Source organism: Salvelinus namaycush, chromosome 6 (genome assembly GCF_016432855.1).
Source record: "Salvelinus namaycush isolate Seneca chromosome 6, SaNama_1.0, whole genome shotgun sequence".
Taxonomy (NCBI): Eukaryota; Metazoa; Chordata; class Actinopteri; order Salmoniformes; family Salmonidae; genus Salvelinus; species Salvelinus namaycush.
In genome coordinates this window covers 17464454-17486401 of record NC_052312.1, presented here as the reverse complement: position 1 = coordinate 17486401, position 21948 = coordinate 17464454, and the positions used below count along the sequence as shown (strand labels likewise).

Here is a 21948-nt window from a genome sequence, read left to right as displayed (position 1 = left end):
TCTAGTTGTTCTGGGCTTGTATTCATAAAGGAGTGCTGATCTAGGATCTGTTTTTGATTAATATTGTTTGGACAGGAGGGAACTGTTTATAGATGACACTGTATAAATATGAGCCCATCTGTTGTGGTGTCACTAACTATCCATTTTATAGGTATTTTTGGTACATTTTCACAAACACAAGAAGCTATTTTTACAGCCTGTCCCCATACCCCCTTTCACTCCCCACTCCCTCCATCCCTCCCTCCTCTCTTTCCTCCCTCTAACTCCCTTTCTTTCAAAGGTCTGTTTTTTGGGCATCATAAACGAAAAAGTATGTGGACACCTGCTCGTCGAACATCTCATTCCAAAATCATGGGCATTAATATGGAGTTGGTCCCCCCTTTGCTGCTATAACAGCCTCCACTCTTCTGGGACGGCTTTCCGCTAGATGTTGGAACATTGCTGCGCGTACTTGCTTCCATTCAGCCAGCCAGAGTATTAGTATTATGTTGGGCGATTCGTCCTGATTGGCAGTCGGCGTTCCAATTCATCCCAAAGGTGTTTGATGGGGTTGAGGTCAGGGCTCTGTGCAGGCCAGTCAAGCTCCTCCACACCGATCTTGACAAACCATTTCTGTTTGGACCTCACTTTGTGCAAGGAGGCATTGTCATGCTGAAACAGGGAAAGGGCCTTCCCCAAACTGTTGCCACAAACTTGGAAGCACAGAATCATCTAGAATGTCAAGATTTCCCTTCACTGAAACGAAGGGGCCTAGCCAGAACCATGAAAAACAGCCCCAGACCATTATTCCTCTACTAAACTTTACAGTTGGCACTATGCATTGTGGGCAGGTAGCGTTCTCCTGGCATCCGCCAAACCCATATTCGTCCATCGAACTGCCAGATGGCGAAGCGTGATTCATCACTCCAGAAAACACGATTCCACTGCTCCAGAGTCCAATGGCGGCGAGGCTTACACCACTCCAACCGACGCTTGGTGATACAGACCTATCATGTGCATGGTGATCTTAGGCTTGTGTGTGGCTGCTCGTCCATGGAAACCCATTTCATGAAACTCCCGCTACGCACTTCAGCACTCGGCGGTCCCACTCTGTGAGCTTGTGTGGCCTACCACTTCGTGGCTGAGTCGTTGTTGCTCCTAGACATTTCCACTTCACAATAACCGCAATTGCAGTTGACCAGGGCAGCTTTAGAAGGGCAGAAATTTGACGAACTGACTTTCAACGGTGCCACTTTGAAAGTCATTGAGCTCTTCGGTACGGGCCATTCTACTGCCAATGTTTGGCTATGGAGATTGCATGGCTGTGTGGTTGATTTTATGCACCTGTCAGCAACGGGTGTGGCTGAAATAGCCTAATCCACTAATTTGAAGGGGTGTCCACATACTTTTGGGGTTTGTGTATAAATTCTTTGCCGTTGTTTTCCTGAATCCGCTGCTCGCAGGTTGTCGTTAAATTCTCATCTATGCTTCAGAACCCAATGTCTAAAGCGAGGATTAAGGAAAATAAGCTTTAGTACATTAACCATTCCTATTCAATACCAGTCCTATTCAATTCTGTCTGTTCTCCACACACACACACACACACACACACACACACACACACACACACACACACACACACACACACACACACACACACACACAGTATAATCAATCACATTTTAAGTGTTTCTGCTTTAATTTGTGTGTGAATGATCCTGGGCCCTACTCTCTCCCTCCGGCCCTACTCTCTCCTCCAGGCCCTACTCTCTCCTCCCGGCCCTACTCTCTCCTCCGACCCTATTCTCTCCTCCAGGCCCTACTCTCTCCCCCTGGCCCTACTCTCTCTTCCCGGCCCTACTCTGTCCTCCCGGCCCTACTCTCTCTTCCCGGCCCTACTCTGTCCTCCCGGCCCTACTCTCTCCTACTCTCTCCTCCCGGCCCTACTCTCTTTTCCCGGCCCTACTCTCTCCCCCCGGCCCTACTCTCTCCCCCCGGCCCTACTCTCTCCTCCCGGCCCTACTTTCTCCCCCGGCCCTACTCTCTCCCCCGGCTCTACTCTCTCCTCCGGCCCTATTCTCTCCTACTCTCTCCCCCGGCTCTACTCTCTCCTCCGGCCCTATTCTCTCCTACTCTCTCCCCCTGCCCGACTCTCTCTTCCGGCCCAATTCTCTCCTACTCTCTCCCCCTGCCCGACTCTCTTCCCCGGCCCCAGACCCTCTAACCAGAGTTTTAATGTATGCAATTAGGGAGCTAATTAGTGTAATTAATTCAGCAGGAGCCAAGCCCCAGACCAGTTCTATTCACACACACACAAACACCGCCTGGTCCTATTCATGGTTCCAGATCTGCGTTAATCCCTGGACCTACACACTCCCAACAAAGACCCAGCACACAATGGGGCAGGGGGCTGTGTGTGTGTGTGTGTGTGTGTGTGTGTGTGTGTGTGTGTGTGTGTGTGTGTGTGTGTGTGTGTGTGTGTGTGTGTGTGTGTGTGTGTGTGTGTGTGTGTGTGTGTGTGTGTGTGTGTGTGTGTGTGTGTGTGTGTGTGTTTGTCTTGGTGTGTGTGTTTGTCTTGGTGTGTGTGTTTGTCTTGGTGTGTGTGATTGGTATGTGACGAGAGAGAAAGAAAGGCGTGCGAGTTTTTATTTTGCAAACTACACTAATTGATGCTAATTTAATTCCCCCCATTGCTTTTTTGTCAGTTACAGCTTCCGAGTGAAGGTATCACAATATTGAAGATGTGGATGGGACACATGGGACTTTTAACTGTTGAATATGTTGTTTTGACCCCAATAGTAGATCTATTAGTAGTAGTAGTAGTTCCGCCTTGGTAATATTAGCAACATGTTAGCAATAGTAGCAAAACGTGTTGTAAAAGCTCCGCGCTATCTGTGTATTTTCATCTTCAGTCGGGGTTCTTCCAGGCAGTGTTTACTTAAAGACGTACGGCTGTTCAATGCCGCGTGTGAAAGCTCCATTTACAACAGGAAACAGAAATAAAGACAAAGCGAGAGAAAGATGTTATATCTGCTGTCATCCGAGACCTGCCTATTCCCCTCAGCCACACACTACAGACCACACAGAGACTTAACCCTGATCAAACTTTTACCAACCTTTCTCTCTGTCTGTCTCACGCTCTCTCTCTACCCCCCTCCCCCTCCCTCTCTCTCTCTCCACCTCTACAGCTCTCTTTTGCTCATTTTCTCTCTCCCTTCCTTTTTCTATCCCATCCACGGGTTTTTCCAGTCCCACTTGTACCAAACATCCCTGGGTTATTTTACTTCAAAAGCAAATGAGGCCAGAGGGGCACAGTAAAAACACACAGAGTAGACACAGCGCAAAATACACACACAATCAGACACACGCATACACACACACACACACACACAGACACACACACACACAGTCAGACAAAACGCAGCTAAACACACATCGATCACCAAGCCGCCTTAATCAAGAAGAAGCTAAACAAACATATCTGTCATCTCTCTTTCTTCTTTTCACTCTTTATCTAGATCACCACTCGCCTTCTGCTGTCCTCTCTCTCTCTCTCTCTCTCTCTCTCTCTCTCTCTCTCTCGCACTTTCGCTCTCTCTCTCTCTCTCTCTCTCTCTCTCTCTCTCTCTCTCTCTCTCTGTGTCTCTGTGTCCCTCCGTCTGTCTGTCTGTCTGTCTGTCTGTCTGTCTGTCTGTCTCTGTCTGTCTGTCTGTCTGTCTGTCTGTCTGTCTGTCTGTCTGTCTGTCTGTCTGTCTGTCTGTCTGTCTCTCTCTCTCTCTCTGTCTCTCTCTCTCTCTCTCTCTCTCTGTGTGTCTCGGTGTGTCTCGGTGTCCCTCTATCTGTCTGTCTGTCTGTCTCTCTCTGTATCTCTCTCTCTGTCTGTCTATGTCTCTCTGTATCTCTCTGTCTCTCTCTCTGTCTGTCTCTCTCTCTCTGTCTCTTTGTCTCTCTCTGGACCAGTATACAGGCACAGATGTCAAGATCTATTATTGTACTTTTCTCTCTCATGTCTTCTCTCTTTCCTCTTTGGGAAACGAGGTTGATGGAGGGAGGAAGATGTGTGGAACATACAACAACAGTGGACTAGAATACATCTCAATGCACAGCCAGCGTCTCAAACATCTCAAACATCTCTCACACACACACATTTCTCCCAAGCCATTTACCTCGGTCTACAGTGCATTCGGGAAAGAATTCAGATCCCTTGACTTTTTTACAGCCTTATTCTAAAATTGATTAAATTGTCCCCCCCTCCCCCTCATTAATCTAAACACAATGCCCTATAATGACAAAGCAAAAACAGGTTTTTCAAAATATAAAATTAAATAACACATTTACATAAGTATTCAGACCCTTTACTCAGTACTTTGTTGAAGCACCTTTGGCAGCAATTACAGCCTCAAGTCTTCTTGGGTTTGATGCTACAAGCTTGGCACACCTGTATTTGGGGAGTTTCTCCCATTCTTCTCTGCAGATCCTCTCAAGCTCTGTGAAGTTGGATGGGGAGTGTTGCTGCACAGCTATTTTCAGGTGTCTCCAGAGATGTTCGTTCGGGTTCAAGTCCGGGCTCTGGCTGGGCCACTAAAGGACATTCAGAGACTTGTCCCGAAGCCACTCCTGTGTTTTCTTGGCTGTGTGCTTAGGGTCGTTGTCCTGTTGGAAGGTGAACCTTCGGCCGAGTCTGATGTCCTGAGCGCTCTGGAGCAGGTTTTCATCAAGGATCTCTCTGTACTTTGCTCTGTACATCTTTCCCTCGATTCTGACTGGTCTCCCAGAACAACATCCCCACAGCTTGATGCTGCCACCACCATGCTTCACCGTAGGGATGGTGCCAGGTTTCCTCCAGACATGACGCTTGGCATTCAGGCCAAAGAGTTCAATCAGACCAGATAATCTTGTTTCTCATGGTCTGAGAGTCTTTAGGTGCCTTTTGGCGAACTCCAAGTGGGCTGTCATGTGCCTTTTACTGAGGAATGGATTCCGTCTGGCCACTCTACCATAAAGGCCTGATTGGTGGAGTGCTGCAGAGATGGTTGTCCTTCTGGAAGGTTCTCTCATCTCATCTCTCAGCTGCAGAAGAAGCTCTGTTAGAGTGACCATCACGTTCTTGGTCACCTCCCTGACCAAGGCCCTTTCCCCCCGATTGCTCAGTCTAGGAAGAGTCTCGGTGGTTCCAAACTTCTTCTATTTAAGAATGATGGAGGCCATTGTGTTCTTGGGGACCTTCAATGCTGCAGAAAGTTTTTGGTAACCTTTCCCAGATCTGTGCCTCGACACAATCCTGTCTCGGAGCTCTACGGACAATTCCTTCAACCTCATGGCTTGGTTTTTGCTCTGACATGCACTGTCAACTATGGGACCTTATATAGACAGTTGTGTGCCTTTCCAAATCATGTCCAATCAATTGAATATGCCACAGGTGGACTCCATTCAAGTTGTACAAACATCTCAAGGATGATCAATGGAAACAGGATGCACCTGAGCTCAATTTCGAGTCTTATATCAAAGGGTCTGAATACTTATGTAAATAAGGTATTTCATTTTTTTTCTATTTATACATTTACAAAAATGTCTAAAAACCTGTTTTTGCTTTGTCTTCATGGGGTATTGTGTATGGATTGATGAGGGGAAAAAACATATTTAATCAATTTTAGAATAAGGCTGTAACGTAACAAAATGTGGAAAAAGTCAAGGGGTCTGAATCATTTCCGAATGCATTGTATATAGCCAGTAGGGCTGTATAATATTTAATAGTACTATTCAGGCTTGGTTGATGTACTTTCTAAGACGAGGGCCAGATGTGTAGGCATATAGTCTAATGGAGAGCAGAGCCTGAATAGGAGTTGTAACTACAGTACAGAAGAGTATCATGAGGACAGGGGTGGGAATGTTTAGATGACCAGCAATGCTGTGTGTGCTGGTGTTTATATACAGGAGGGTGAAGGGGCCCAATTGGGGCGGGGGGGCGTGCGAGAGGATGGTTTTCCAAGAACTATTTAGACTGCTCACGTGCAGACACACACACACACACAGAATGTCGACTCACACAAGCAATCTCTCACATGCACACACATAGCACACGCACACACACACACACACAAAACACGCACGTACGCACACACCGTCTCTCTGACTAAGACACGCCCCGTGGCTGGTGTTTTTTGTTCTTAGTGAGCGCTCATTTACTTCATTAAAAGCCTTAATTAACGTGACAGTTCTGTGTAATTACAGTCTTTTAAGATGTACTACTCTGTTCAGAGCAAGTTGGACGCCCTCTCTCTTTCTCCCTCTCGTTCTCTCTCTCTCTCTCCTTCTCTCTCTGTTTCCCTCAACTCAGTTTCACAGGGAAAAATGGTTTAAGTTAGTGATGTGTGTGTGTGTGTGTGTGTGTGTGTGTGTGTGTGTGTGTGTGTGTGTGTGTGTGTGTGTGTGTGTGTGTGTGTGTGTGTGTGTGTGTGTGTGTGTGTGTGTGTGTCTGCAGCTTTAGCAGTGTTAAACTCCTCTACAGTAAAGTTGTGTGTCTGACATTTGGCATTAATGTGACGCCTTTTAAGAGTTCCTCTAACAGATCCCATCCCTCCTATGGTTCTAGTCTTGTTTCTGCTCCGTCTCTGCTCTCTCTCTCTCTCTCTCTCTCTCTCTCTCTCTCTCCCTCTCTCTCTCTCTCTCGTTCTTCCCATCAGACTGTTGACCCACTTCCCTCTTTTGCATCCCTCCTTCCCTCCATCCCGCCTTCCCTTTTCCCTTTCAGACTTTCGTCATCCCCTCCAACAACTTCTCCACCTCCCTCCCTCCTCCCGTTCCTCCCATCAACCCTCCCTGCCTCCCTCTCATCTCACCATGAAAGTACAAGTTAAAACAGCTTCACAGAGGATCAACTGACAGACCGTTGTCGTACAGCATTCCTTCAACGTTCCAACCCTAGCGTGGTCGTTATGTTCTTTTAACGTTGCTCTGACGTCGTGTCGGACTGTTTTGATGTTTGATGTGGCTGTTTCTGATTCGACGGTGACGTCCCACTGAGCTGTCCAGCTGAGCACAACATAGTGTTATTTCCTCTGGTTTGAACACACACACACACACACACACACACACACACACACACACACACACACACACACACACACACACACACACACACACACACACACACACACACACACACACAGAGACAGCTTTTGAGTTTATTTGTGGCAGAATGTGGTTGCTGCACGCATTGTAATCAGACACTGACAGACAATGACAGACAATGTGGTTCTGCCTTAGAGGAGGACAGATAGGTCCAAAGAAAACTGAAACTGGGGATACAAAGTCTGCATCCCAAATGGCATCCCCTTCCCTTTATAGTGCACTACTTTTGACCAGGGCACATAGTGCGCTATATAGGGAATAGGGTGCCATTTAGGACATAGCCAAAGAGAATGAAAGACAGAGAGAGAGAGAGAGAGAGAGAGAGAGAGAGAGAGAGAGAGAGAGAGAGAGAAAGTGGGAGGGAGAGAAATGGAGGGAGACAGAGATAAAAAAAAAAAAAAGAAGTTGATTTTACAGTGAAATCCAAGTATTGAGCAGAATCCTAAATAGTTATTTTCCTCTTTAAGCTACTTGAATGTGTCCATGTGTGAATGGCTTTTTTAGAGTTGTCTTTGTGTGTGTGTATGCCTCTATTAAAGTGTGTGTGTGCGTTAGTAACTAACGCACACACAGGTAGCCTGCAGGGTAGGGGCGGAGACCCTGGGCCTAAAAACATCCACATGATAAACTCAGTGCTAATGGGAGGGTTAAGACTAGGGTTGCAAAGGGTCGGAAAATTTCCGGAATTTTTCTGCGAATTTTCCGTGGGAAGTTAAGCACGAGAACTTTGGGAATTTTGCTTAAATTCATGAAAAAAGTTTGTTTATAACAGTGAACCTTTTTTTTGTGGGATACACAAAAGGCAATTCTAGGTCTTGTGGCATATTTTGGTTAAACTATCCCCAATTCAATGGAATTGCAACCCTCTGCATGCACAGTGCATTCTTCCATCACATGTACAGCTGATTCTCAAGATCTTGCACACTAATGAGATACTATTGAGCCCACACTACTACACTGTCTGAGCCAAGGACTAAATGCTTTCTGGTAAGTTTTGATTACAATACTGGGTGGGGTGAATATATTTTATATAACATAATTTTTTGTTAACTAGTAAATAGTAGCCTACAGCAAAGTGTGTTTAAATCCTTTCTAACTTGTTAACAATTTTGCTAGTTAGTTTTTGTTACCATGTGGGTTTTAGCTTTCTTGAGCCTGCTAACTGAGTGTTTCACCTGTTTCCATACGCGTTTCATTTAAAACATTTATCTTACGAAGGAGTTGTTTAATCTAACTGCTTAACTTATTTATCTGTACATGGAATTGTATTTGTTTTTTTAAACTTATTTTTTCCTAATCTTTACAGGAAAATGCCACGGGCACTATCTGATGTGTGGAGACATTTCACTGCAGCTAATGTAGAAGGAAAAGCTGTGTACATTTGCAAATACTGTGCTAAATCATATATGAAGAATGCAACAAAGATGCACAATCATCTGGCCAAGTGCATAAAGTTCCCTCAGCGCTCACAACAAGCAACCTCTGACAAAAGTCCCTCTACTTCTATTCGAGGTGAAAATTATTAATCAAACACCTTATCAATAGCAACAGCTCATAGTCCTCCTGGAATCAGAAGTTTTTTTGACTCAATGGAGGAACGTAGTCAGGGAAATGCTGATGACTGTCTTGCTTGAGCTGTGTATGCAACTAGTTCACGTCTGATGCGCACAGGCAACGTGTATTAGAGGAGATTTCTGAATGTTCTTCGCCCAGCATACACCCCTCCAACCAGACATGCTTTATCTACTCATTTGCTGGATGCTGAGTTCAACAGAGTTCAAGTGAAGGTCAAGCAAATCATAGAGAAAGCAGACTGTATTGCAATCATCTCTGATTGGTTGTCGAACGTTTGTGGGCAAGGAATAATTAACTACATCATCTCCGCCCCTCAACCAGTATTCTACAAGAGCACAGACACAAGGGACAACAGACACACTGGTCTCTACATTGCAGATGAGCTGAAGGCAGTCATCAATGACCTTGGACCACAGAAGGTGTTTGCACTGGTGACAGACAATGCTGCGAACATGAAGGCTGCTTGGTCAAAAGTGGAGGAGTCCTACCCTCACATCACACCCATTGACTGTGCTGCTCATGCATTGCATGCATTGCATGCATGAATCTGCTCCTCAAGGACATCATGGCACTGAAAACAATGGATACACTCTACAAGAGAGCCAGGGAAATGGTTAGGTATGTGAAGGGTCATCAAGTTATAGCAGCAATCTATCTCACCAAGCAAAGTGAGAAGAATAAGAGCACCACATTGAAGCTGCCCAGCAACACCCATTGGGGTGGTGTTGTCATCATGTTTGACAGTCTCCTGGAGGGGAAGGAGTCTCTCCAAGAAATGGCCATATCACAGTCTGCCGATATGGACAGCCCTATCAAGAGGATCTTCCTGGATGATGTATTTTGGGAGAGAGTGGTAAGCAGCCTGAAACTCCTGAAACCTATAGCAGTAGCCATTGCACGGATTGAGGGAGACAATGCCATCCTGTCTGATGTTCAGACTCTGCTTGCAGATGTAAGAGAAGAAATCCGTACTGCCCTGCCCACGTCACTGTTGCTCCAAGCAGAGGAAACTGCAGTTCTGAAATGCATCAAAAAGCGTGAAGACTTCTGCCTGAAGCCCATACACACCGCAGCGTACATGTTGGACCCCAAGTATGCTGGTAAGAGCATCCTGTCTGGTGCAGAAATCAACCAGGCCTATGGTGTCATCACTACCGTGTCTCGCCACCTTGGCCTGGATGAGGGCAAGGTTCTTGGCAGTCTGGCGAAGTACACTTCCAAGCAAGGGCTTTGGGATGGAGATGCAATATGGCAGTCGTGCCAACATATCTCATCAGCCACCTGGTGGAAGGGACTTTGTGGATCTGAGGCTCTTTCCCCTGTTGCCTCCATCATCCTCCAAATCCCACCAACATCAGCCGCCTCAGAGCGCAACTGGTCCTTGTTTAGGAACACACACACCAAAGCATGCGACAGGCTGACCAATACAAGGGTTGAAAAATTGGTGGCCATCCGGGTAAATTTGAGGCTTTTTTCTGCCTGACAACGAGCCATCCTCAACTAGGTTGGAAAGTGACAGTGAAGATGAGGCCTCAGAGTCTGATGTTCAAGAGGGGGACATTGAGGAGGCCCAGGGAGAAGACATGGAAGCCTGAGAGGAAGACAACCAAAGCATTAGTTTCTAGACTATCATTTTACAGATGTATGTTGAAAATGTTTTTGGGAGATGCAATGGATCATTGGGGATCATTCAACAATCCCTTTCTTTTGTTTTTCAGTGAAATCATCCCATGTGGAGAGTCAACTCATTTAATTGAAGTTCAATTCGTTACTTCCATTGGAAGGATTTAATCATTTGCAATTATGTCTACTTATGATAAGGTAAAAGGCATATGTTTCTGTCTGCATATGATATGGTAAATATATCAAATGCAAAAAAACATCTACATTTAAATGGTATTAATATTAATTTGCATATATTTCCGTTAATTCACATATATTCCCGTTAATTCTCATATATTCCCGTTAATTTCCACGGAAAGTTTCTACCTCTGAATATTCCCCAAAATGTGCAACCCTGGTTGAGACACGACTCAGTGGAGAGAGAGAGAGAGACAGAGAGACCCCCAGCTCCTACACTTAACCACTATACCATGTATATATCCTGTTACCAGTACCCCCTGTTACATCAACTGTCTGTCTGTCTGTCCATGTGTCATCACTGGAGAGGCCCCCAACATCACTGCCTGTTTGTGTGTGTCCAGTCGGACATGGACTCCTATACGCACACACACACACTGGCCCTCTGAGCCCAGACCATCATGGCTAGGCTAAGTCGAGACCGAGACGGGGACAGAGACACATGTGGAGAGAGATGGGGGGAGAGAGAGAGATGAGGAGAGCGAGAGAGATAGAGGGAGATATGGAAAGACAGAGGGAGCGAGAGAGAGATAAATAGAGAGGGAGATGGAGAGAGAGGGAGATATGGAGAGACAGATAGAGGGAGTGAGAAAGAAATGGAGAGAGATGGAGATGGAGAAAGAGCGAGAGAGAGAGGGAGATATGGAGAGACAGATATGGAGAGAGATGGAGAGAGAGAGAGGGAGATATGGAAAGAGATAGAGGGAGCGAGAGAGAGATGGATAGAGAGGGAGATGGAGAGAGAGCGAGAGAGAGAGGGAGATATGGAGAGACAGATGGAGAGAGCGAGAGAGAAATGGAGAGAGATGGAGATGGAGAAAGAGCGAGAGAGAGAGGGAGATATGGAGAGACAGATAGAGAGAGCGAGAGAGAAATGGACAGAGAGAGAGGGAGAGAAGTGTGGTGACAGCGGTGCGAGAGCTCGCGAGATGGTCGGCTCGTTAAACCCATATCCTTGCTGTGCTGCCGGGGGAGTGGACAGGGAGAGGTGTTTTAGTCTATATCTGGGAGAGACATGGGAATACAGAGAGGCTTAAAAAAACACAGCTTTACGGCTGCATGAGCAAAGAGCAGAGGAAAGAAAGACGGAGAGAGACAGAGGGAGGAGAGAGGCCGGCATTGACCCATTTCTGCAGGCCTCCATTCTATAACGGACACACACACTCCCAGACACACTTGCAGGCAGACACGTTCTTCCAGACTTTGAGATACTCAGAGATATGTTTCACACAGGCGCACGAGAACACACATACACCATACAAGCACCATACACACACAGCCCAATACACATCAGCTGTACTCAACCATCCCGCATTAGCTTTTCAATATGAAAACCCCATATCCGCTATTGAGCGTCATTCTATGGCAGCTAGACTCTAAAGGGTACATTGAAGTGCTACCCCAAGCTGTTCCTCATCACGACATTACACACTTCCTGCCAAGAATGTATGTGTTCAATACCGAGCTGATAAGACCATGAGCCGCTTCTCTTCTATTCAATCCATTTCTATGCTTCCCTCAAAGCTATTGAGGTGTTATGGGGATTGAAGGACATTGAAGGGGCCTGTCTATTCAAACCCACTGTCAGGGCGATGTATCTCGAGCATAGAAATACACACACATTGACTTTCAATGATTTTATTCATCGCCAAGATATTTTAGTCACATGCACTGGCTCATTAGCACTGTTGAGAGTCTTATGGACATATACTTGGACTCACACTCGTGCGCACACACACACACACACACACACACACACACACACACACACACACACACACACACACACACACACACACACACAACCCCTCTCAAATGCACTTGATGCCCTCAGACGAGGACTCTGACCCAGTTCAGACAGTAGCCGGTGTCTCTCTCAGCCGTCCTGTATCTCCGCCGCTGCTTTACCGTCATTTTGCCTCAATGTTACGTAAGTGTTGTCTCTCCTCAATCCTCTCAGCTCTTATTGCTCATGTTGGCTCATAGTCCTTTTTTGTCCCCTCTCCCCCTCTCCTCCTCTCCCTGTCTACTTGTTGCTTTCTTTATTTCTTTCTCTGCCTGTCTTTTTGCCTCTTTTTTTCTGTCTGTTTGTCTCTTTCTTTTGGTCTCGCTCTCTTGCTCGCTCTCTATCTCTTCAACTCTCTCTCTCTCTCTCTCGCCATCTCTGTCTGACTGGGGTGTCTGACTGGGATGTCTGACTGTGATGTCGAACAGTATTACTGTTATAGAGGTTAAAGATGAATAACCGACGCAGCAACCAGGATTACATATCACACACACACACACATCAGATACACACGTATGCATGCACGCTGACACACACACACACACACACACACACAGACACACAGACACACACACACCTGGCTCATTCAGCCAGGCATTGCATAACATCCAACACATTATCCGCAGAACCTTTCCAATTGACACTCCACTGTCAAACAAAATAAAGAACTGGCATGCTCAACTCTATATTCTGTGTATAAAAGCAGTCTGTTTGAATGCAGGGTTACAATATAATTAGGATTCGCATTACAATAGCAATTTCCCCTCTATCTCTCTCCACTGACAGCCAATATAATGCATGATAGACACATCACTGCTGTAGACTCACAGAACATCTGCCACTTCCAATCAGACAGTGCTTTAGAAGAATGGAGGTAGGCGTGGCTACAATGCAGTTTGAAGGTGTGCGTGTGTGCGTGTGTGTGTGTGTGTGTGTGTGTGTGTGTGTGTGTGTGTGTGTGTGTGTGTGTGTGTACGTACGTACGTACATGGCAAAGATCAGGTGCATGCCTGACATCAGTCATCCTCAGTAGAGCTGGGGCCTCTACTAAGTATGTGTGTGTGTTTCCACGCTTCCCACCCCCTAGCACAGAGAGAGGGGGGAGACACGGGGGGAGAGGTTAGGGGGGAGGAGGGGTGATGGTAAGCGAGTCCGATAGATGGAAAGTGAATAACTGCTGAGAATTAAAATGTCATCGAGCACAGGGGTGGTCAACCACACGCAAGGCAAGCAGAGATACTGAGATCATTCCCCCTGACACACCAGCACGGTGGTGGGTGTGTGTGTGTGTGTGTCGAGTAATAGTAAAGAGTGTGTGTGTGTGTGTGTGTGTGTGTGTGTGTGTGTGTGTGTGTGTGTGTGTGTGTGTGTGTGTGTGTGTGTGTGTGTGTGTGTGTGTGTGTCGAGTAATAGTAGAGTGTGTGTGTGTGTGTGTGTGTGTGTGTGTGTGTGTGTGTGTGTGTGTGTGTGTGTGTGTGTGTTAGGGCTATGACGATACCAGTATCTCAGTATTTTCTCCATGGCAAAAATGGAAACACATAGCAGACCAATCTCTTTCCTCCTTTAAAAACGTGTAAAATATTATGTAATATGTATATATATATATATTTACAATATGTAAAATATTGTGTGCTATATCTTGGAATATAAATAAAACATGACTCTGGATAACAACACGACGATGTTTGTTTCCAACATTAGTGCTGTTTTGTTTCCTTCCTATGATACTAACGAGTAAGGCGATACTGGTGGCGTCCCGGCCCTAGTGTGTGTGTGTGTGTGTGTGTGTGTGTGTGTGTGTGTGTGTGTGTGTGTGTGTGTGTGTGTGTGTGTGTGTGTGTGTGTGTGTGTGTGTGTGTGTGTGTGTGTGTGTGTGTGTGTGTGTGTGTGTGTCCAACATTAGGCTCTAGCATGTGGCCATGATTTTGTACACTGACTGAGACCCATTCCAACTCACACACTATGTCATGTTATACCCACATTTAAACGGCCAGTAAGGTTTCCACATTCACACGTATACATTTCGTGTAAAATAACATTTCTGCAACATACACAGGTCTTGTCCTTAGATGTACTAACAGCAGACTGGTCGGTATCCATTTAGTTACCTACGACTCAAACACACACACACACACACACACACACACACACACACACACACACACACACACACACACACACACACACACTTTGGTACTTCAACCCAGTAAACAATCTCCCTTGGTTTTTATGGTGGAAAAACCCATTTTCTCAATCTTCTCCATTGAAAACAGCTTAGGAAAACCTCTGGCCATGTTGGCACTAGTAGTCAGTGTGTATTCCTCAATTTTCAAGCCAAGGTGGAATGCATATAACGAAAGAGTGACGCAGTAAGGTTTTGGCTTAGGCTATGGCTCAAAATAATACTTTTTCAGGGCTGAAATACATGCATTGTATAATAGCTATTTTTGGTTTGAGTACACAGCGTAATGTGTTCAGCTGTCGGGGAAAGGTAAATGGATTGTGATGGCTCCGTTAATGTGTCATACAAAGGTTCTAAAAGTGTTCCATGTGAGTTATGAAGGGTTCTACAGTTACAGGAAATATGAAGTATGATCCAAGATTTTAAGGAGTTGGCCCGGGAGAGACGCTGTGAGTCCCTAACATAACTCTCTCTCAAGGGTGTGTGTGTGTGTGTGTCCAGGGAGGGGAACATACAGTTAAAGCTTCATCATCTGGATGACATGTAGATATACCATATCTCTCTGGAGAAGGAGGACTTCAGAGTTAGCACAGGAATGCGACGGTAAATTCCCTCCCCCCGGTCTTTTGACTGACCAACTTAGTTCCTGTCTCAGAAAGAAAGGTCCAGCACTCACTAATAGTAAAGTCGTTATGTGGATTGAATTATTCTCAGGACAACATGTCAGAATATGCACAGTGCGCGCACACACACACACACACACACACACACACACACACACACACACACACACACACACACACACACACAGCTTTTGTCATCATCAGCGCTTGTGCGGCAGGCTTTGTTACGTCGTATTCTGGAAATGTGGTCTAGAGACCAACCGACTGGAGTTATGAGCAGAACTCCGGTGTTTGTGATGCCAAACGTTTCATGTTTATTTGTACAGACGGAAGCTAACACGACATTCACACACACACACACACACACACACACACACACACACACACACACACACACACACACACACACACACCATCGCTCCAGCGTTAACGTACGTTAGCAATGTGTATCCCAGGGGCCAAACACCCACTCACATTTCCATTATTGTGTGTGTGTGTGTGTGTGTGTGTGTGTGTGTGTGTGTGTGTGTGTGTGTGTGTGTGTGTGTGTGTGTGTGTGTGTGTGTGTGTGTGTGTGTGTGTGTGTGTGATATCATGTTCATAACTCTAGACAACAAGAGTGCGTCACAGATACGGTATCACACACACCAGCGGCGAGCGTGGGAGAGACGAGAGACACACACACACTTCTATACAGGCAACACGCTCGCTCTCGCTCCGATCCCTCGTCTTTGTTCCCTCGGTTTGTTTGTTTGTTTTCTTTTTTTGTTGTTGTGTCGTTTAATCTGCTCTTTCGCTCCGCGCCTCGTCTCTCTCATCCCCTTTTACTTTAATCTATCTGCCATCTGACAACGTGCTTCTCCTTCAAGTCTCCTAGTGGGTTACAGCTCCATGTGCAGACTGTGTATTCGCTATGTAGGGAATAGGGTCACATTTGAGACGCAGCCTGTATCTGGTCAACCCAGGCCAGTATTTTACTGTTCTCTCTGGAGACTGACTTCAGTAGCTGGTCTGGTCTAGTTGGAGAAGGACTGTATACACACAGGGAGACAGGTTGCACACACACAGACAGTTAGTGTACACACACACACACCCACTCACACTACACACTTGTCTGAAGCCCTACTCTGGTGCAGACTGTGTTGGCTGATTGAGGATGACTGCGGTGTTATTTCATTAATTACGTTTCCCCGTCTTTCGCTCCCTTCTTTGTTTGGTGGGAGGAAGAGGGTGGCGAGGCGACGCTCCTGCCCCCCCGTCGTCTCGACTGTTCTACACCCGCCTATCACTGCTGATCATCGTCTCAATTACGCATCCCTCCCTCCTTTCATTCCCTCTCCCTCCCCTGTCGCTGTTTTCGGTCTTTCCTCTCTCGGCTCATCCCAAGTTACTCTCTATCCACTCCTCTACTCCCCCCCCCCACAACCCCATCGTCACATTCCTTATTTTCTTCTTGCTCTTTCTCTCTGTTCCAAAGTTATGTTGTTAAGACTAACTACTTGCATTATCCCTCTCTTTTCTTTTATCTTTTCTCTCCATTACCACCTTTTTTCCCATAAGTGGCAACAGCTTAAAGTAGTCTCGTTCTCTCTCTCTCTCTCTCTCTCTCTCTCTCTCTCTCTCTCTCTCTCTCTCTCTCTCTCTCTCTCTCTCTCTCTCTCTCCCCCCTCTCTCTCTCTCTCTCTCGCTCTTTCCATCACTTCTCATAGTCTACTGTCTCAGTCATGTCAACAACAGCTTGTCATAAACGATCAGTCTCTATCCTCCCTCCTTTTTGTGTTCTCTCGCCTCCCTGTCCTTCTTCTTCTCTCTTCTTCTCTTTCACTCTGTCCTTTGCCAGACTTTCAGTCCTATTTTCTAACTTCCACCACTGTCCTTTTTTGCCTCCCTCCATCTTCCCTCTTCTTCCTCTCAAGCATCTCTCCTTTCTCCTCTTGGTTTTTCCATCCATTCCTCCATATTAATGTCCTTGTCCTCTGCAGATCCGTCTCTCCTCTCGCCTCCTTTCACACTTTCCGACACTAACAGGCTGGCAGGCTGATGGAGAGGTGAGATGACTAAGGCGCTCTTCTTTCACACCTCTCTCTCTTTCTCCCCCGCTCCCTCTCTCCTCGCCAACACCTTAATCTGTAGCCTCAAGTCAAAGGGAGAGAAAAATAAGAGGGCGGGATGTATTTTTGAGGGAAAGCAAAGGTCTTGAGGCGTGAACTGAAAGAGGGAGGAGAGAGGTAGAGTGTTTTCTCTATTTCTCAGAAATTGCACTCATCCGTTCTCCTCATCCATCAAATTTCAGTCAAATGTATTTATAAAGCCCTTTTTACATTAGCGGATGTCACAAAGTGCTGTACAGAAACCCAGCCTAAAACCCCAAACAGCAAGCAATGCAGATGTAGAAGCTCATCCCTCTCTCCTCTCAGTCAATGAGCCTCAGCCTTTAGACTACATGGGGAGTAGTATAAACAGCCTTTTAAACATTCTAGTACAGTTAAATAGTTAACACACACACACACACATGGACGCAGCGGTCTAGGGCACTGCATCTCAGTGCAAGAGGCGTCATTACAGTCCCTGGTTCGAATCCAGGCTGTATTACATCCAGCCATGATTGGGAGTCCCATAGGGCTGCGCACAATTGGCCCAGCGTCGTCCGGGTTTGGCCGGGGTTGGCCCTCATTGTGAATAAGAATTTGTTCTTAACTGACTTGCCTAGTTAAATAAAGGTTACACACAAACCACACACCACACCACACTGACCAAAAAGTCATTTTGTTGGCATCTACGTGTCCCCATTACCAGCAAAACATTTCTTTCACTTACTTGCTGTGCTGTTTCGTTGTTCATTTGTTCAGTCGTTTCATTCTCAACCAGGATTTCATCATACATGTCAAGCAGTGAAGTTTCAGCTCTGTCTGTCCGTGGCCTCTCTTCCTCGGTGCGCGCTGTCACTGTGTCCGTTTCCATCTTGTCCAGCTGTGTCTGTAACATTTCACGTAAGCCCCGTTTCTTGTCTGCTTCGAAGTAGCGGGCCTTGTACCTAGCATCGAGCATGGTGGCGACACAGTGAAGAGGCTCAGAGAGAATGCCACCGAATCGCTTGTTCACAGCCTCAAGGACTTTTGTAAGTTTTAACCCCACGGTCTGTGTCGGCAGTTTTGTTGAGCAGGCGTTTCAATGCCATGACAGGGGGTATCACGTCTGCTGCAGACGCAGTTTGTTAGCTTATTTCTCGAGTCAGTTGTTCGAATGGAGCTAGGAGTGTGTTCATGTTTCCAACTTTCAAACATGTTCTCAAATGCCATTGAAATGGCAGCAGCGGTATGAGAACCAGGACATTCCTGAGCATGCAATACGGCTTTCCTCAGTACGAAATCCTCGTGGACCCACTGTGCTGTCAGACTCAGCATGCTCATGGGGCTGACATCGCTGGTCCAAATGTCAGTCGTGAAGCTAATAGCAGTGACGCCCGTAGCAAGTAGCTCACGGATGTTTCAACAACAATACTGTGCAACATCTGAAAAATAGCGCCTACTTGGTAGTGTGTACCGGTGCTCGACCAGTCTGCGAAAGCCAACATCATCCACGGCAGAGAGCGGTTGATTGTCAAGGGCAATGAATTCCGTTATCTTGGCGTTAATGGATTTCGCCTTTTTGAGTTGTCTCGCTGAAATGTTCTTACTCTCTCAAATGAGAGCTCGACTGGAACTTGTTTAGTTGTTGGACGTTGGCACTTAGTATTTTTCTTATTTTGTTCTGTGTAGCGCTGTGTTTTCCGTGGCGTCATTACGTCACGTGCCTACGTTGTGTAGGTACGCACGTCAGCTTTGACATCGTTTTTTCACATCGGCGTTGAACTAGACATCGGGCCGATGCCGACGTTGGCCTTTTTGAGCTAATATCGGCCGATTCCGATACGCTCACCGATATATCGTGCATCCCTAGCTCTGATAGCTAAGATGGAATGGATGAGAGCATGGTGGTTTGTGGGTTCAAATCCCTCATGGACCCGGTATGCTAAATGTGTTAAACTATGCTTCCCTTTGGATAAAAGCATCTGCTAAATTGTAACATGATATTGTTTAATTACACCGAAGCCAATTTCTCTTTCTCTCTTTTATATAATGAATCCTGAATTCTCAATGAGAGAATCATTGTCTCCTCATAATAATAATAATACTTAATCTCGCTCTTTTCCAGCGTGTTTGTCCAGTCAAAACTGTGGACTTCTATATCAGGGCAGTTTATTGGAGTTAATTAGTGTGTGTTAGTCATTGAGTCCACAGAGCTCAGTCGCTAGGCGCTAAATGAGACATTAGGACTTATTAAAAGCCTCACATCTTGTAGGACTGTGACATTTCACAGCTTCTGTGTGCGAGTTCATCCACTGGCTGGGTAGAATGGTCGGGCTGTGTGAATGGGAGGCGTTGTGAAAGTGAGAGTGTGAGCTTGTGTGTGTGTGTGTGTGTGTGTGTGTGTGTGTGTGTGTGTGTGTGTGTGTGTGTGTGTGTGTGTGTGTGTGTGTGTGTGTGTGTGTGTGTGTGTGTGTGTGTGTGTGTGTGTTAGACAGTCGTCCTGATAAGTTGTTCTGTTGTTCCCCCTCCAGCCACGTCAGATGGGACGCGCCAGGGCCTGGAGAGTATGAGGGGAGGAGTGTGTGCCACGCAGGGTATGAAGGTGATCCTCAAAGTGGGACAGAGTGAGTACTGAGACACACCTGAAATAAACACTCATTCATCATTTTCTCTCTCCCTCTAACACACACACACACACACACACACACACACACACACACACACACACACACACACACACACACACACACACACACACACACACACACACACACACACACACACACACACACACACACACACACTGACAGTGTACTCTAAGTGTATTAGTGTTGATTAGAGGCAGAGAGCTGGAGGAGAGGAGCAGCCAGGATCACATGGCTGTAATGAGCCCGGTTGACTTCACTCACTAACACACTAAACACCACAACTCTGTGCTACTGGCTGTCTATGCCCAGACATACAGTAAGGAGTAGGCTGCTCATTCTGGGCTTAAACACCACTGACCCTGCTAATGACTTTGTATGTATACAGTAAACAGTCTCTATGGTGTTAAACACCAATGACCCTGCTAATGACTTTGTATGTATACAGTAAACAGTCTCTATGGTGTTAAACACCAATGACCCTGCTAATGACTTTGTATGTATACAGTAGAGTAAACAGTCTCTATGGTGTTAAACACCACTGACCCTGCTAATGACTTTGTGTGTATACAGTTGAGTAAACGGTCACTATGTTTTTAAACACCAATGACCCTGCTAATGACTTTGTATGTATACAGTAGAGTAAACAGTCTCTATGGTGTTAAACACCACTGACCCTGCTAATGACTTTGTGTGTATACAGTAGAGTAAACAGTCTCTATGGTGTTAAACACCACTGACCCTGCTAATGACTCTGCTGCTGGGGGGGTCAATGTTTTAGATGGAAGTCACACGTTTTCTCTTACATACACATATTTTGACTGCAAACACACAAATACATACAGTAGTCTGCCGAAATCTACACGCCACACACATTCCCCCATTCATGTACCCCAGTCTATGCACACACATACTCCCCATTCTATGCTCCTCATAATATAATCCTCTCTCCCTCCCCAACAGTGTTATCAGCTCTGTGTGTTGTTGTGAAAGCTCTTCTCTCTGTGTGTTGTTGTGAAAGCTCTTCTCTCTGTGTGTTGTTGAGATAGCTCTTCTCTCTGTGTGTTGTTGTGAAAGCTCTATTCTCTCTGTGTGTTGTTGTGAAAGCTCTTCTTTCTGTGTGTTGTTGTGAAAGCTCTTCTTTCTGTGTGTTGTTGTGAAAGCTCTTCTTTCTGTGTGTTGTTGTGATAGCTCTTCTCTCTGTGTGTTGTTGTGAAAGCTCTTCTCTCTGTGTGTTGTTGAGATAGCTCTTCTCTATGTGTGTTGTTGTGAAATCCTCTTCTCTATGTGTGTTGTTGTGAAATCCTCTTCTCTATGTGTGTTGTTGTGAAAGCTCTCTTCTCTCTGTGTTGTTGTGAAAGCCCCCCTCTCTGTGTGTTGTTGTGAAATCCTCTTATCTATGTGTGTTGTTGTGAAAGCCCCCCTCTCTGTGTGTTGTTGTGAAATCCTCTTCTCTATGTGTGTTGTTGTGAAAGCTCTCTTCTCTCTGTGTTGTTGTGAAAGCTCTCTTCTCTCTGTGTTGTTGTGAAAGCTCTCTTCTCTCTGTGTTGTTGTGAAAGCCCCCCTCTCTGTGTGTTGTTGTGAAATCCTCTTCTCTATGTGTGTTGTTGTGAAATCCTCTTCTCTCTGTGTTGTTGTGAAAGCTCTCTTCTCTCTGTGTTGTTGTGAAAGCTCTCTTCTCTCTGTGTTGTTGTGAAAGCCCCCCTCTCTGTGTGTTGTTGTGAAATCCTCTTCTCTATGTGTGTTGTTCTGAAATCCTCTTCTCTCTGTGTTGTTGTGAAAGCTCTCTTCTCTCTGTGTTGTTGTGAAAGCCCCCCTCTCTGTGTGTTGTTCTGAAATCCTCTTCTCTCTGTGTTGTTGTGAAAGCTCTCTTCTCTCTGTGTTGTTGTGAAAGCCCCCCTCTCTGTGTGTTGCTGTGAAATCCTCTTCTCTATGTGTTGTTGTGAAAGCTCTCTTCTCTCTGTGTTGTTGTGAAAGCCCCCCTCTCTCTGTGTTGTTGTGAAAGCTCTCTTCTCTCTGTGTTGTTGTGAAAGCTCTCTTCTCTCTGTGTTGTTGTGAAAGCACTCTTCTATGTGTGTTGTTGTACAAGCTCTCTTCT

At 45.9% G+C, this 21948-nt stretch overlaps 1 protein-coding gene across 1 annotated transcript in view; it reads left to right on the top strand.

The window, feature by feature from the left end:
* efnb3b (ephrin-B3b) overlaps positions 1-21948 on the top strand; it is a 96439-nt gene that overhangs the window by 61198 nt on the left and 13293 nt on the right. Inside the window, exon 3 of the mRNA XM_038996046.1 lies at positions 19737-19829. Within this exon, the coding sequence (XP_038851974.1) occupies positions 19737-19829 (93 nt within the window). The remainder of the gene's footprint in view (positions 1-19736; positions 19830-21948) is intronic.